The 17,500-nt window shown below is 43.4% G+C and overlaps 1 protein-coding gene across 1 annotated transcript in view; it reads right to left on the minus strand.

Moving 5' to 3' along the window:
- LOC123518844 overlaps window positions 1-17,500 on the minus strand; it is a 200,089-nt gene that overhangs the window by 23,680 nt on the left and 158,909 nt on the right. The window contains 10 exon segments of the mRNA XM_045279883.1: window positions 1,886-2,024; window positions 2,750-2,915; window positions 3,770-4,038; window positions 4,881-5,050; window positions 8,592-8,782; window positions 11,150-11,296; window positions 13,791-13,892; window positions 15,443-15,625; window positions 16,108-16,420; window positions 16,852-17,032. Coding sequence (XP_045135818.1) covers window positions 1,886-2,024; window positions 2,750-2,915; window positions 3,770-4,038; window positions 4,881-5,050; window positions 8,592-8,782; window positions 11,150-11,296; window positions 13,791-13,892; window positions 15,443-15,625; window positions 16,108-16,420; window positions 16,852-17,032 — 1,861 coding nt within the window.

Genomic DNA, 17,500 nt, shown 5'->3' on the forward strand with positions numbered 1-17,500 from the left:
ATACACGCTGCGTCTCTTAAGTTTTCCTCTATTTCAATACCGATAGATTTAATACATTTTCCGGGAACCAGGGGACGAGTACTGAGTGGCGGGATGAACCTGAGGCACCTATGAGAACCCTGTACTTAGGAATATTACCAGTGAAAACCCGACACCTCGTAAAGTTTTATATGCACTGGCGGCAGAGGCGATGGTGGCGCTGGTGGTGGTGGTGGTAGTAGTAGCAGTAGTAAAGAGTCTCCAGATGGGAATGGCGCCACGAAAGTCCGGTGGGAGGTCATAAAGAGGTGATCAGGACGCGTGCTGTGGCCTCCAGGATTACTTGCAGGACACCCCGAAGTCTGCAGGATTTACTACCGTACTCTGATTGCCTGTGTGGTTTGTAGCCTGTGACCTGTGTGTGTGGCTGTGTGTTCTTCCCTGTGCGGCTCAGTATTTGTGTGATGTTTCTTGTGATCCGATAATGTGTGTGTTGTAGTATTGAAATTTTGTGGTGGTTTCTTAATTTTTTCATGTCGCTTTCCCTGTCTCAGAAATATTCATCGTATAAATGTCTGACAGGGTTGTTGTGTGCCTTTTTATATCGTTCGAATTCCTTGTGTTACTTATTACGTGTTATTTGTGTTTCTTCTTCTTTCATCTTTTTGTGTTCGCTATTTGCTACTGCTATATTTTCCTCTCAAGTTTTTAGTTCCTTTTCGTTTTTCTATATTTAACCTCTTCAATACCATGGCACGTTTTAATATTTATTCAGCTTACTATTTGGTGATTTTATACAGCTTCAGATACTTATACAGAGATTAAAATAATGAAGGGTCTGGCTATTAATCTTCTAACATCCACAGACTCTTCCTAATGTATATAAAAACGACAAATCATTCCCAAAATCATGGTAAAAATGCGTCCCAGTAATGAAGGGGTTAATAATCATCGTATCATTTTCTTTCTTTTATCGCTTTCGTTTGACATTCTTTCCAAACCGTCACCTTTCTTCGTTCACAGTGATGATGGTTTACGTTTTCTATTTCTTTCTTTTCCAGACCAACTGCTTCATTTCATCACTGCATCGCTCTCGGTTCTTTCTTTCTCTTCCTCCACTACACACTTCCTCAACACTCCAGAGAAATGGTTCCTGTAATGCCTTCCATCCTCTTTCCTCTCTCTTTCCATTACCCGTAACAGAGCCAATTCATCTCCTGTCTTCACCTGCATTGCATCATACCACCTTCTGTCCCGCATTCACCTTGATTCAGCTCAGTTCATTTTAACTACTTTTGATTCTGTTTTCATCCAGTCTCACAGCTCACCTTGGTTACCTTCACCTCATCACCCTCATCTTTCCTTCACCGAGTTTTCACATCATCAAAACGGCATCTAGGTCTTTCCTGTCTATCATTTACCTTGGTAACCTCTGCTTTACTTATTCATCTGATTAGCCTATCCTTATTTGTACCTGGCCAATTTTATCTCATCTACCTTTTACTTGGTCTTCTTTCTTTTTTACGTAGGAGAGAAGGCCAGCCAAGGGCAACACAATGTAAAAAAAAAAAGGCCCACTTGATGCTGGTTCTCTCAAAGATAAGAAGGGTTATCTACAATTAGGGAGGAAATGCTTTGACTCCTTTCTCTTTTACCATATGGGCTAAAGAAGACAACCTATCTGAAATTGAAAGATCACCCGTTAGGGAACCGTTACCCCGAGTAAGGAAGCCCCGCCTTCACTCGGACCGTGGCCAGGGTTTGAACCCATGCGCTTGGAGATCCCTCGGATCCCAAAGGGCGCGTGGTTCCACTGTTATTCTTCACAGGTAAGTCATGACTCACTTTACTTCTTGTACTTGATCATTCCTGGTTTTATCTTTCACCAGTCACGCACGTCTCTCACCTTGTACTTGGTGACTCCGGGCATGGAAGGCACCACCACGTTCTCTGTCAGCCATTCGCGTCCTTTGTGTCCACTCTGCCGCCACAACGCCCAGGCACGCACGCCCTCCGTCGGGTCTTCGGCATCCACCATCTCTACGCTGGGGAGGAGAGGGAAGGATGAAAAGGTCGATAGAAAACAATGGGTGGAGAAATAATGAGCTTTCTTCACTTTTTCATTTTCTCTCAGAAGTTTAATGACCAACTGTAATGTGGAAAAATATGTGGACTTGTATTTTTCTATTTGCTGTGTGTGTGTGTGTGTGTGTGAGGGAGAGAGAGAGAGAGAGAGATGGTGTGTGTGTGTGTGTGTGTGTGTGTGTGATTCACTGTTTGATCTGCTGCAGTCTCTGACGAGACAGCCAGACGTTACCCTACGGAACGAGCTCAGAGCTCATTATTTCCGATCTTCGGATAGGCCTGAGACCAGACACACACCACACAGCGGGACAACAAGGTCACAACTCCTCGATTTACATCCCGTAGCTACTCACTGCTAGGTGAACAGGGGCTACACGTGAAAGGAGACACCCAAATATCTCCACCCGGCCGGGGAATCGAACCCCGGTCCTCTGGCTTGTGAAGCCAGCGGTCTAACCACTGAGCTACCGGGCGTGTGTGTGTGTATGTGTGTGTTCCGTGACCCAGTGATGTCGATGTTTGTCTTATGTTTACGAGGCGCAAAACACGGCAAGAGAAATATGCATGTTAATGAGCGAGACACGTAGCGGAGGTGGTGCGAGGATGAGCATAGCCTTGAGCGGCGGGACAGTCTGCCGCGGCACACACAAACCCTGTGGTGGCTGCCTGGAGGGAGGAGACTCACCTGAGGGTCAAGTTGGACGGGCCGACCCACGTGTCAAGGCGGTATTGGAACGTCAGGACACCCGCCATGTTCGCCGACTGTTGCAGGGGCGGCGTCACAAGGCGGCTTGGGGGCTCCTCCTGCTCCGCCGTCACCAGCAATGGCTTAACGGATATGTAACGCGACACTGACAAACCGAGGGAGGAAAAGGGCGTTAGTTGAGAATGGTGTAATAGTATAATGAGACAGTGACAAACAAACGCTACCCAGGTGGAAAAAAAAAACAAGCGTTATTTGAGGAAAACAGCAATTTAACTAACTTCTTACAAAGGCTCCCCAGGACAGTGCAGAGTGGCGGAAAACACATTCTCGTTTGAAGAAAATAATGCCGCAGTAGTTACGAGTAAATCTTTTCTTCAGTCTTTCTTATAAAAAAAAAGGTAAACAAACAAAACAGATAGAATAGAGAGTGAAGGACTGCGATACACAGCTTACGTGATTGAGTCAGCTTGAGTAACCTGCCCATCGTGATTTAATGATGGCTGCTGTGATGCATGGACTACACACACACACACACACACACACACACACACACACACACACACACAGATATATATATATATATATATATATATATATATATATATATATATATATATATATATATATATATATATATATATATATATATATATATATATATATATATATATATATATATATATATATATATATATATATATATATATATATATATATATATAGAGAGAGAGAGAGAGAGAGAGAGAGAGAGAGAGAGAGAGAGAGAGAGAGAGAGAGAGAGAGAGAGAGAGAGAGAGAGAGAGAGAGAGAGAGAGAGAGAGAGAGAGAGAGAGAGAGAGAGAGAGAGAGAGAGAGAGAGAGAGAGAGAGAGAGAGAGAGAGAGAGAGAAACCCACCCAGTACATGCAGTCAGTCTATCACACACCACCACCACCACACCACAACACAACACCACAAACCACACCAGGACGGAGTAAGGCGTGTACTGAAGGCGCCTTACCGTCAAAGTTGTCATCAGCGCACTGCTTCTCATCATCCCCGTCAGGACAGTCAGGGCGACGGTCACACACAGCAGACTCCGGCAGGCAGCGTCCTGAGAGACACCTGTATGGTGTGGCTGAGGAGCATTCCTTCTCATCTCCAACGCCCAAGCCCGCACCTGCTTCCCTGACAGTACCAACACCAAGAGACACGCCCGCACCCACGCCCGTGCACTCCCGCTCGTCCTCTCCGTTTTCACAATTCCACACGCCGTCGCAGATTCGCCAGCTGAGTGCGGGAGGCGAGAGAGGCGAGATAAATGGAAAGTACACGTGAGAACTCGGATCAGGCAGGCATCAGACCGCTTCTACCTAGCTTACAATGCTAAAAATAGACCAGTAAGGGTAACAACAATAGAAAAATCCCTCCCTCTCTTTCCTATCTCTCTTCCATTCATTCTTTCTCCCTCCCTTTCGCTTTTCAACTACAAAAATGAGATAGAAAAAAATAGGTTTGTGAATGGAGAAAAGAACAAATACGCATACACAGGCTCGGGGCTGGCAGATGGTGTGGTGAGTTACGTGTATTGCCCCTCCATTCATTCAGCAGTGGACGTCTTGAAAAAGGAGGGTAAGAATACAAGAACACTGCATAGGAACCTGCAAGTCTATATATACAAGGAGGAACATTAAAATATATGCGTCGTATCTAGTCCTGTCTAAAGATTTCTATTACACACACACACACACACACACACACACACACACACACACACACACACACACACACACACACACACACACACACACACACACACACACTTCTGTTGAATATTGAATGTAAGACGAGGTGAGACGCCGAACTCTTTAACCCCTTTTAGTACTGAGACGCATCTTTACCATGATTTTCTGGGTATGATTAGACGCTTTTATTGACATTAGAAGAGTTTATGGAGGTCAAAAGATTAATGGTCACAACATTTACTATTTTAATTCCCGCATCAGACCCTCAAGTCGTATAAAATCACTAGATAGTAACTTGAATGAATATGAAAACGAGTCCTGGTACTGAAGGGGATACGAAGGCTAATCGCACTTCCACGCTGCCCTATACGCCTCTGGTCTCCTTACCCTGGCACACACACGTCGCAGGCGAAGTGGGCGGGTGGACAGGCATCGCAGAAGAGCTCGTCGGTGCAGGAGGGGATGGAAGCCGAGCCGTCGCACACCTCGGCCCGCGGCACACACACCCCGGAGTGAGGACAAATGAACTTATCAGCACTGCAGTAGGCACACCCCATCTGAGGAAGACCACGCGGCAGGGTTAGCTCAGTGGTCAAGGCAGTAGTGAAGGTTGTTGTTGTTATTATAATTATCTACATATTTCGCTTACCTTCTTTTGAGTTGTACGTATAGATGGAGAGGTGGATATAGGTAGTTAGGTAATTACTATTGATTATCTGCAAAATTTACCGGTTAATTCAACAATTCAATTGTCTGCCTAACTAATTTTGAGTTCTTCCCCCACTAAACCGTGCTTGTTTGTCTGTCTGTCTGTGTTTCCGTCTATATCTATCTACCTACCCATCTGTCTATCAATATATATATTTTTTCTGTCTACAAATGCACGCATGTATGTATATATCTTTTCATTACCCATCCGTCTATCCATCCATCCACGCACCAACACTGGTCTAGATATATTACGACAGGCCTGGCAGGTATGAGCGATGATGGGTGTCAGACCTCCCCGCCTCACCTGCACGCGTGGCCCCGCCAGGCAACACACGTGGGCTAGGGAAGCGCGCCATCAAAGCCTCGCCAGTCGTCATATGGCACGAAATGAAGTTGTAGAATAACGTAGTATATTTCTCATAAGGTACGGCAGGATATTACATCAATAATTCATATGTGATTATTGAATATCTAATCGGAGGGAGTGTTACTCTCTCCTACTGACTCCATCGTCTCATGTTCACCTTTCTGTGGGTTCGGCAGTGTCTCTCCGGAAATGGAGGAAATTCAGGCATGGGTTCTTAAACTCTGAAGGCGTCTGAACCAACATAGTAAAGAAACATTTTTTTGGTGAATTTTTTTTAATGAATATTCGGAGTTTTTTTTTTTTTCTAGGAATTATATTATGGGCAGGCTTTTTCTCTAAGTTCTAGTTCACGTCTTTGACCTTGCAAAAAAAAGAAAAAAAATAAAATAAAAGATGCACCACACACGAACAAACACACATGTGGGGAAATGAGAGGTTCATTGCTATAAAACGGAGACTGTGAATCTATGAAAATAAATAGGTGAATAATAAAGATGATGATGACAATAAAAAAAAAAAAATAATAATAATAATAATAATAATGATAATAACAACAAGAATAACAGTAACAACAATAAAAATAACAAAAACACGAGCCATATTATAAAAAGAGAAGAGCCTAAAAAAAAATTACCTCCCTTATGCTCATAACATGAAAAAAAAAAAAAAATATATAAAATGAGAGGCAGCCGTACTGAAGATGCACACACACAACCCCGCCTCCCCCACACACACACCCACACACACACACACACACACACACACACACACACCCACACACACGCACAGTAGTGAGCCACGCCGCCGCTGAGTCAAGTAAGCACTCAATACTGTACGCATAGTCACGAACGGCTCCACAATAGGGATAAACTGCCCACTGTAGATAAGACTGGACGATGCGTGTGTGTGTGTGTGTGTGTGTGTGTGTGTGTCGCTCTCTCTCTCTCTCTCTCTCTCTCTCTCTCTCTCTCCAGGCCTTACCGCCACCACTAGCTTACTCCCACGTTATATCCTAATCATCTCTGTTCTTTCATGCGTTCCTTGGTGCGTCCCTCCTCTCCTTCAGTATTTTTAGCACTACTAATTAGTAAGACTTGTTCTCCTCTAAACGCGTCAAACAAGGCAAGAATAGAGCCGGTGCTTACTCAGATCCGTGTGACATTAACTTTATTAATAAGAGAACAGTCAATGAATAGGAATTTAAACGCATGATCTCAATATGGATAAGATACGAGCCCAGGTATTCAGAGTGGTGCATAAAGAAATATTTTGCTCTCTCTCTCTCTTTCTCTCTCTCCGACTATTTTCAAAGCCCACAGAGATGATTAACCAGATATTAGGGACTGTTTATTTTTTCAATATTACACGAAATCTTGTTAATCTCTTACCGAAACCACAACGACACTATTAAAAACTCGTGTAGATTGAATCAGAGTCATTTTTAATATATATGTATGTACAGGGTATATTTAGACCCGTATAAAAAAAAAAACGCTTTGCTCTCTTTCCCCAACTATTTTCGAACCCTATAGAGATGATTAAACGTATTTTAAAGGCTGCTCCTTTGTCAATCTGTTACCAAAACCATATCAACACCCACTAACCCCTTCGGTATTAGGACGCTGTTTTACCTTGTATTTTGGGTGTGATTAGACGATTTTATTTACATAACTAAGGATATATGGAGGTTAGAGGATTTAATGGCCAGAGTTTTCACTAATTTAATCCTTAACATAAGTTTCTGGAGCTGTATAAAACCACCAAACAATAATCAGAATGAATATGAAAACGCGTCATGGTACTGAAGGGAAATAAAAACTCGTGTAACTTCCATTAGAGTATTTCTGAAAATAGTGTAGGTGCAGCGCAGAAGTGGATCAGAATATAGTCCACTTCATGCTCTCAACTTGCACCAGCTCGCGTTGCAATGATCCACGAATTTCAGGTGCCTTCATATACTGACAAATGGGAGACGCTTCCGAGGGAGAGCACTGGCTTGGCGGCCCCGTGATCGATGGTGACCGATGTACGTACAGTATGCCTCCCTGCCTACCTCTTTCGGCCGCCCCCCCCTGCCCCCTGGTTGCCCCTGGCTTTCTGTTCCTCTCTCATACAGATACACACACTCTCTCACACTCACACACATTGGCCGCTGCCGTGGAAAGGGTTCGCGGTGTGTTTGCCAACTCGCTCACTCACTCACTTGGAAGTCATTGGGCCGAGATGTTTTTTTTGGGACAAGTGTCTGGCTGTGACTGAACGATGTATTGAAGGAGAAGTGGTATTATTGGTGGTGGTGGTGGTGGTGGTGGTGGTGGTGTCTTTTTATGTTCTTTTGTTCTTCTTTACGTTTGTTGGTCTTTAGGTTTGGTATCCCTTTCTGCTGAGGCTCTTTTGTTGAAGGTTAGGTGACAGTTTCATATTTGTGTGTTTTTCCTTCGTTCCTTTCCTTATTTACTGAGTATATTTCTTTCTTTTCTTCCGGCCTTCTTATTTGCACCGCTACCACCAGCTTTATTATTATTATTATTACTATTATTATTATTATTATTATTATTATTATTATTATTATTATTATTATTATCATCATCATCATTCTTCTTCTTCTTAGTAGCAGTAGTAGGTAGCAGCAGCAGCAGCAGTAGTGGTGGCAGCAGCAGTGCAGCAGCAGCAGCAGCAGCAGCAGTAGCAGTGGTGCAGGTGGTGTAGTAGTGGTGGTGGTGGTGGTGGTGGTGGTGGTGGTGGTGGTGGTGGTGGTGGTGGTGGTGGTGGTGGTGGCAGTGGTGGTGGTGGTGGTGGTGGTGGTGGTGGCAGTGGCAGTGGCAGTGGTGGTAGTAGTAGTAGTAGCAGCAGTAGTGGTAGTAGTAGTAGCAGTAGTAGTAGTAGTAGTAGTAGTAGTAGTAGTAGTAGTAGTAGTAGTAGTAGTAGAATACTAGTAGAAGAAACAAGAGTAACAGTGAGCAACAGTGACAGGTAGAGCAGCATCAATAGTAAGCGCACAAACAAGCTTAGGCCAGTACCTCATCCAGACCGTCAAGAGGGCAGTCCTTCCTTCCGTCACAGCGCCACGTCAGAGGAATCAACAAGCCTCCTGAACACTCCAGTACCGACGCTGCCGCCGCTTCCCCTGCAGCGGTGGCACCTAGTCTTTCTGAATCCGTGGGCGATGCTCCGGGCTCTTCCACCGGCTCGGGCTTCTCTGGTTGAGTCTCTGAGGAAGGAGAGATAGGATGTGAACGACAAACAATAGTGGGATACAGTTTATAAGAAATGCAATTCATAGAAACACAACGAAATAAGACATTTTATAGAGAGAGGCAACGAGAGAGGACATACTTTATAGAGCAATTTTTATAATGGAAGGCTATAAAACAAATAAGTGACGTGTAGGAAGGTAGGCATCATATTTTATTTTTCTTCTTTTTATGTAGTAAGGTTACCGGCGAAGGGCAACAAAAATAACTTTAAAAAAAAAGCCCCACTGGACTGCCGGTCACTATATATACAGAATCGAAAGCTCTAATCGAAACCAAAGGAGAGTTGCTTTAAATCCTCCCTCCTGAAAGAGTTCGTCATTCGGAGGTGGAAATAAAGAAGCAGGCAGAGAGTTCTAGAGTATACCAGAAAGAGTGATGAATGACTGACTCACTGACTGATTTATGTAGCTCTGAGTTTTCCCTGCCACATTCCTTCACTTGTGTATCTATGTATGCTTCAGTTCCTTTCCCTTATTGTACATGCATTAGTCTGTCTAGTTTTCCTCCTCTGGCGATATTACACTGATTTCGAGATGAGTGGCGACGTTCAATTTACATATTTTTTCTCCATTTGTCTGAATAGATGGCATAAAGAAAGGTAATGACAAAGAGAGCAGTTTGTATTTGGGTGAGAATGAGATATGTGTGTGTATCTTTCGTTTTCTTCCTCCTTATCTTTGTTCTTTTCTCTCTTTCCTTCCCTACCTTCCTTCCTTTCTTGTCTTTCTATTTTCTTTCCTTCCTTCTTTCCGTATTTGAGTGAGAAAGAGATATGTGTTCTTTTTCCTTCCTCCTTATCTTTTTTTATTTCTCTTTTTCCTTTCCTATCTTCCTTCTTTCTCTTTTTTTCCCTTCTTTTCTTCCTTTCTTCCATCCTTCCTTCCTTCCGTATTTGGGTGGGAATGAGATATGTACGAATGTGTTTTTTTTCCTTCCTCCTTATCTTTATTCTTTTCTCTTTCTTTCCATACCTTCTTCCTTTCTCTTCTTTCTTTTTTCCTTCTTTCCGTATTTGAGTGAGAAAGAGATATGTATGTGCTCCTTTTTTTTTTTCCTTCCTCCTTATCTTTGTTCTGTTCTCTCTTTCATCCCTACCTTCCTTCCTTTCTCTTCTTTTTTTCTTTCTTTCCTTCCTTTCTTCCTTTCCTTTCTTCGATCTCTGTTCCTTCATTTCCTCACTAACTCCGCATCCTTACTCAGACACCAATTCATACGCATCTCAGTTCAATCATTCACCTTTTAGTATTCATCGTCCTTGATTCTCTTTACTTTTTATCTTTCAGTTTTTATCTTCCTTGTTTCTTCCTTTTATTTATCATATTCTTTTGTAATTTGACTTCCTTATTTTCTATGATGAATCATAAATAACTAATGCAAGATTTATCACTGCAAGGGATGTGATAAAATTTTTGGTATTATAGTATAGGTACCTAGTTTGGACATTGGAACACACACACACACACACACACACACACACACACACACACACACACACACACACACACACACACACACACACACACACACACACACACACACACATTTACATTCTCTCTGTCTGTCTGTCTGTCTCTGTTTAACTGTCTGTCTGCCTCTCTCTATCTGTTTGTCTATCCTTCTCTGTCTATCTGTCTGTCTGTCTGTCTGTCTCTCTCTCTCTCTCTCTCTGATCTCCCAAAGCAGCACAACATAATTAAAAACCTTCCCTGATTACCCCCCCACCATTCAGCAAAGCGGAATCCAAGGCTTTCACTACGCCTCCCCGCACGCCGCTGTCCTTTGAGCGTCCATGTGTTTTCCGCCGCTCCTCCTCCTCTCTCTCTTAGTCTGTCGCTGCTTCACTTTCTCCTCCTCGGCGTCTTTATCCTTGAATTTCTCTTGTTGTTGTTCTTGTTGGTGGTGGTGGTAGTGGTGGTGGTGATATTATTGTTACTGTTTTTCTTCCTTCTTCATTTTCTCTTTTTCAGCTTCATCATAGCCATTATCCTTTTCCTCTTTTTTCTTGATTTTGCTCCTTATTTTTTTTCTTCCATTTTTGTTCTTTATCTTCTTTTTCCCCTCTTCCAAGTACAGGTTCTTGTCCTCGTTCTTTTCTATTTTATCTCTTGTTTTCTTCTTTATTTTTCTTCTTCTCTCTCTCTCTCTCTCTCTCTCTCTCTCCAGGAACCGATATTTTTTCTATTAAAGTTTAATTGATCATCTTTCCAAAATCAGTTACCCCAAATCCTCCTACACTTCCGTCTCTATATATGCTCTTATTTCTCCTTCCACTTTACTTTCTGTCCCTCTCTCCCTACATCGCGGTCAGTGGGACTCCTTACCTGTTTCATGAAGGGCAGTCCGGCTCACCCCAACACAGGCAGCCTCGTCCTCTCCACCCACGCAGTGCTCCACCAAGTCACACAGCAACGCTCGAGGCAGGCAGGGCCCCTCTCCGTCCTGACATCCGCCTGGAGGACACGCCCGGCCTGGAATAGTGAAGGTGAGTGAGAAGAAATTCAGGTTAATTAATAGACTTGATGATTATGTTGTTTGAAACGATTAAGGGAATTTATGGACTGAGATAGTAGAAAAAGAAATGAAAGTAGGTTTGATAGATACAAGGCCTGACATTGTGACGGTGAGTGAGAAGAAATCGAGGTAAATAGAATAGACTTGTGAGTGAGTCATTAGGATTAAAAAAGATTAAGGGAATTTATGGATTGAGACGGTAGAAAGAGATATGAAGGTAAATTTGACAGATACAAGGCCTGAAATTGTGACGGTGAATGAGAAGAAATCGACGCAAATGAATAGACTTAGGTCATTAGTCAGTTACTGAGATTTGAAACGATTAAGGGGATGTATGAATTGAAATGGTAGAAAGAGATAGGAAGGTAGGTTTGATGGATACATGGAGTGAAATAGTGAAGGTGAGTGAGAAGTAACCGAGTCTCAAATAAAGTTGTAGATAAATGGAATAGACTTCCTTATGTTGTTAGTGAGTCATTAGAATTTCAAATGATTAACCCCTTCAACACTGAGACGCATTTTTTACCATGATTTTTGGGTATGATTAGACGATTTTGTTTACATCAGGAAGGGATTATGGAGGTCAGAAGATCAATGGCCAGAGTCTTTTACCAGTCTAATCCCCCCACATAAATTTCTGAAGCTGTATAAAATCGCTAAATAGTAAGCAGAATGAATACGGAAACGCAGCCTGGTACTGAAGGGGTTATGGAAATTTATGGATTGAGATGGCAGAAAGATAACATGAAGGTATATTTGATAGGTACAAGGATTGCCACGTGTACAATATACCTCTGATGGATTACTGCAACTTTCTTTCCCTTTTTTTAATGTTGTTTTAAGCATAGCACGTATTAAAAATCTCTCTCTTATGGATGGTATAGGTTTTTTTTTATAATATCCTCCTTTTCCTCTTTTTTCTCCTCTTTGCCTTCCAGATTTCATGTTTTCTTTTTTCTTTCTCCTTTCTCCCATCTTTTTATTTAAACTCGTATCTGTTCATTCATTTATTCTTTATTTGGTTGCAGTATAGTCTCTCTCTCTCTCTCTCTCTCTCTCTCTCTCTCTCTCTCTCTCTCTCTCTCTCTCTCTCTCTCTCTCTCTCTCTCTCTCTCTTTGTCCTTAAAATAGTAGACCTTTTATCTCATTATACCATTTCGCTCATTAATTCTAATATCGTAATTAAATCTCCTTGCTCTCATCTTTCTTCAACAGAGAGAGAGAGAGAGAGAGAGAGAGAGAGAGAGAGAGAGAGAGAGAGAGAGAGAGAGAGAGAGAGAGAGAGAGAGAGAGAGAGAGAGAGAGAGAGAGAGAGAGAGAGAGAGAGAGAGAGAGAGAGAGAGAGAGAGAGAGAGAGAGAGAGAGAGAGAGAGAGAGAGAGAGAGAGAGAGAGAGAGAGAGAGAGAGAGAGAGAGAGAGAGAGAGAGAGAGAGAGAGAGAGAGAGAGAGAGAGAGAGAGAGAGAGAGAGAGAGAGAGAGAGAGAGAGAGAGAGAGAGAGAGAGAGAGAGAGAGAGAGAGAGAGAGAGAGAGAGAGAGAGAGAGAGAGAGAGAGAGAGAGAGAGAGAGAGAGAGAGAGAGAGAGAGAGAGAGAGAGAGAGAGAGAGAGAGAGAGAGAGAGAGAGAGAGAGAGAGAGAGAGAGAGAGAGAGAGAGAGAGAGAGAGAGAGAGAGAGAGAGAGAGAGAGAGAGAGAGAGAGAGAGAGAGAGAGAGAGAGAGAGAGAGAGAGAGAGAGAGAAAATATAAAGAGAATCAAGGACGATGAATTCTAAAAGGTGAATGATTTTCATCCGACACTGCAGACATTAAAATTTTCCCGAATGTCGTTTTAATATGAGACGAAACTTGATATTTGCGTCAATTTCGTGTTCTTCTCCCCTCTCAACACCTTCCTTTTATTTAACCCCTTCAGTACCATAACACGTTCCCATATTCACTCTGGTTACTATTTGCTGATTTTATATAGCTTCAGAAACTCATGTGGGGGATTAAAATAGCGAAGACTGTGACCATTAATCTTTTGACCTCCATATACACTTCCTAATGTCAGTAAAATGGTCTAATCGTACACAAATCTCAAGATAAAACTGTCTCCCAGTACTGAAGTGGTTAAGCTAAGCACACGGGCAGTACTCGCTAACTATAGGGACGAGTCTTGTAGAGCAATGATGTGCTCTTCGCTTCATACAACACGGGGAGAGTGTTCGCCATCTATAGTACGAGTTGCTATATATATGCAAGACACCTTCACAGAGTATAACATTGGATTGATATGAGTTGAAGCTTCACCTTTTGACAGCTGATAACAAATGACACAACCATAGACAGTGTGTGTGTGTGTGTGTGTGTGTGTGTGTGTGTGTGTGTGTGTGTGTGTGTGTGTGTGTGTGTGTGTGTGTGTGTGTGTGTGTGTGTGTGTGTGTGTGTGTATCTACGTGCATATATAGTCTCACCTGAAGTACAGAAGAAGGCGTCCATGGCACAAACTCCTGAGCCGAGGTGGAGGGCAGGAGGGATGGGCAGTCTGCACGGCTGCTCTCCACCTTCCCGGCACTCTGGCGGGAGGAGGTTATCACTCAGTCACTCAGTTAATCAGTGCACCTATTCACCGATGCACAAATACTAGAAAATGACACTGAAAACTGGAAAATCAAGGTGCTTTCCAACTCATCTGCATCGAATTATGTTTTAAATCCAGAACGTCGTATGTTACCAGTCAGTCACTCAATTACTCAGTACACTCATTCACCGATGCAAAAATACTAGAAAAAGTAAAAACGAGTATCAAGGAATTTTACCACTCATATGTATCTAATCGTAAGTTCTAAATCCACAACGCCGCAAGAAGAGTACTCGTATGTTACCAGGCAGTCAATCAATCAATCAGTACATTTATTCAACAATGCAAAGATACCAGTAAAGAAAAGACAGAAAACTGGAGAATCAAGGAGCTCTTTCATTTATCGGTATCTAATTATATCTTTTAAATCCAGGACGTCGCAAGAAGTGCACTCGTATGTTACCAGCCAGTCACTCAATCAGTACACTTATTCACCGATGCACAATTACTAGTAAAAGAAAGACATAAAACTGGAGTATCAAGACCTTTTCCTACTCATCTGTATCTAATTATATGTTTTAAATAAAGGACGCCGCACTAGGAGTCCTCGCATTGGTGAATATCCTTAGTTATCTGTATCTAATAACTCGTTTATCTTCAAGGCGTCTAACGTGTACAGCCTGGAGCACACCCCAAACACACACACACACACACACACACACACACACACACACACACACACACACACACACACACACACACACACACACACACACACACACACACACACACACACACACACACACACACACACACACACACACACACACACACACACACACACACACACACACACACACACACACACACACACACTCCATTGAAATCTTTAGCAACTGACCTGGAAACGCTAATAATGAACTTCAGTAGAATGGCGCAGTGTTGAGAATAAAATCAGAGGGAGAAACATGAATCTCTAGCTATTTTACCTCAAGAGCACACCCTGAAAACACTGACTACTTTGAAATCTTTAGCAACTGACCTGGAGACGCTAATAATGAGCTTCAGGAGAATGACGCAGTGTTGAGAATGAAATCAGAGGCACAAACATGAATCTCTGGCTATTTTACCTCATGAGCACACCCCGAACACACACACACACACACACACACACACACACACACACACACACACACACACACACACACACACACACACACACACACACACACACACTACATTGAAATCCTTAGCAACTGACCTGGGAACGCTAATAATGAATTTTGGGAGAATGGCACAGCGTTGAGAATGAAATCAGACGCACAAACATGAATCTCTGGTTATTTTACCTCATGAGCGCACCCTGAACACACACACACACACACACACACACACACACACACTACATTGATCTGGAAACGCTAATAAAGAGGTTCAGTAGAATGGCGCAGTGTTGAGAATGAAATCAGAGGCAGAAACATTAACTTCTTGCTATCCAATCTAACCTAACCCAACCTAACTTAACTAAACCTCTGGCTATCTTACCGCATCCCTCCTCGTCGCTGCGGTCGGGACAGTCCTCCACGCCGTCACAGAGCCACTCCTCCTCCAGCGGGCTCCCGTCCTTGCAGGTGGGGTGGCCGGAGGAAGGCACGATACCGGGACCGGCCGTGGTGGTGGGGGTTGTCGTGGTGGTGGTCGGGGCAATGGTGGCGTTGAGTGGCATGCCTAAAGGGAGAAAAGAGGAAAAATTAGAAAGTTTGTAGTATTTTTAAGGTAACTGTGCCAAAGATATAATGGGAAGGAGAGAGGAAAAGAATGTTTTAATCTTCGAGAGCTAATTGTACCAAAGATAAATAGGAGAAGGAATAAGTGAGGGATTTTCAGGGTGTCTGAAGTTAATTGTATGAAAGATGTCAATGGGCGGTGGAAAGAGGAAAGAGGATAGTAAGTTGCCTTTTTAGTGCTCCCTTCTTACATAAAAAATAACTGTTCTGAAGATATTTATAAAGTCTCTTTCTCTCTCTCTCTCTCTCTCTCTCTCTCTCTCTCTCTCTCTCTCTCTCTCTCTCTCTCTCTCTCTCTCTCTCTCTCTCTCTCTCTCTCTCTCTCTCTCTCTGTCTCTGTCTCTCTGTCTACATCTCTGTCTCTTTGTCTCTGTCTGTCTGTCTGGCTGTCTGTCTCTCTGTCTCTCTCCCTCTCTTTCTCACCTGGCCGCCTCGCCTCCACGTACACCCAGTCTCCTTGACCGGGGCTGGGCTGGGTCATGCCGCACAGGGACCCACGCGGCTCGCACTTCCACTGAGCAGGACCTGACAGCCCGCCTTGGGGAGTTCCGGGGATAGCGCTGGAGATCTCAAGACCAGGCATGCGCGACAGTGAGTTCGGGCCAGAGTAAGACCCAAAGGCGCCTGCTCCTGATGTGTCCTGCGGCAGGGAAGCATTGCAAGCCCCAGAAAAGAGTTGCACGTCGTCGATCCAGACCTCAGTGGCAGGTTCGTCAGCCGTCGCCTTCACCACGACCTGAAAAGACGGACGGTGAGGTTGAACATTAGAACGCAAGGGAGTAAGGGAAGCTACAAATCAGCGTCACAGCTACACGCGGAGTGACGGGTGGCGGAGAGAACGAAGCGCGCGCACATAATTTTTACTGTTATTAAAATCATCATTATTTTTACTATCATCATCATCATCATCATCACCAGTATTGTAATTGCTCTCTCTCTCTCTCTCTCTCTCTCTCTTACTGAAGGAGGATGTTGACTACTCGCTCATCAGTGAAAACATTCACCCTTCTCAGCAAACCTTGAGCATCACCTTGGAGAGAGACATTTGCCTACTCACGCCTGGGACTTGAATCCAGGGCTTCTACACATACACATACACGCACACACACACACACACACACACACACACACACACACACACACACACACACACACACACACACACACCTGGTAGGGCAGCTCTGAGGGCGGCAGCGTCACACATTCGTACAGCCAGTGGTCTCCCTTGCTACGGCACTGGCTCCAGATAGTGGTGGTGGTGGTGGTGGCGGTGGTGTTAGCAGGCACAGCGCTTGGCACAACTTGCTGGGCCACTGAAAGACACCTGCTGGTTCCCATGAGGCGGTACCTGGTGACGAAAAATTGTACAGGTAATGGTGGCACAGGTAGAAAATGGGAAATGGTTAATCAATCTCTTCAGAAATCGGACGCATTTTTATCATGAGTTTTGGGTGTGATTAGACGGTTTTATTGACATTAGGAAGGGTCTACGGAGATCAGATGATTAATGGCCAGAGTCTTCACTATTCTAATCCCCACATAAGTTTATGAAGCTGTACAAACTCGCCCAACAGTAAGCAAAATTAATATGGAAACGCGTCCTGGTACTGAAGGGATTAAAGGCGAGGTCCTCAATCGTATATTTTTATTTTTACTTTTATAAGAGTGTTTGATTTATACTCTTAGCACTGTAAACATGTTGGGATGGACACAGATGAAATATAAGAATATTTTTAATTTCTCAGGTTATTTTTATAAGAGTTTAAGTTATGAAGTGTATGATTTCATTAAGCTCTTTTACTTCTACGGTCGTCTT

Source organism: Portunus trituberculatus, chromosome 44 (assembly GCF_017591435.1).
Source record: "Portunus trituberculatus isolate SZX2019 chromosome 44, ASM1759143v1, whole genome shotgun sequence".
In the NCBI taxonomy this organism is placed as follows: domain Eukaryota; kingdom Metazoa; phylum Arthropoda; class Malacostraca; order Decapoda; family Portunidae; genus Portunus; species Portunus trituberculatus.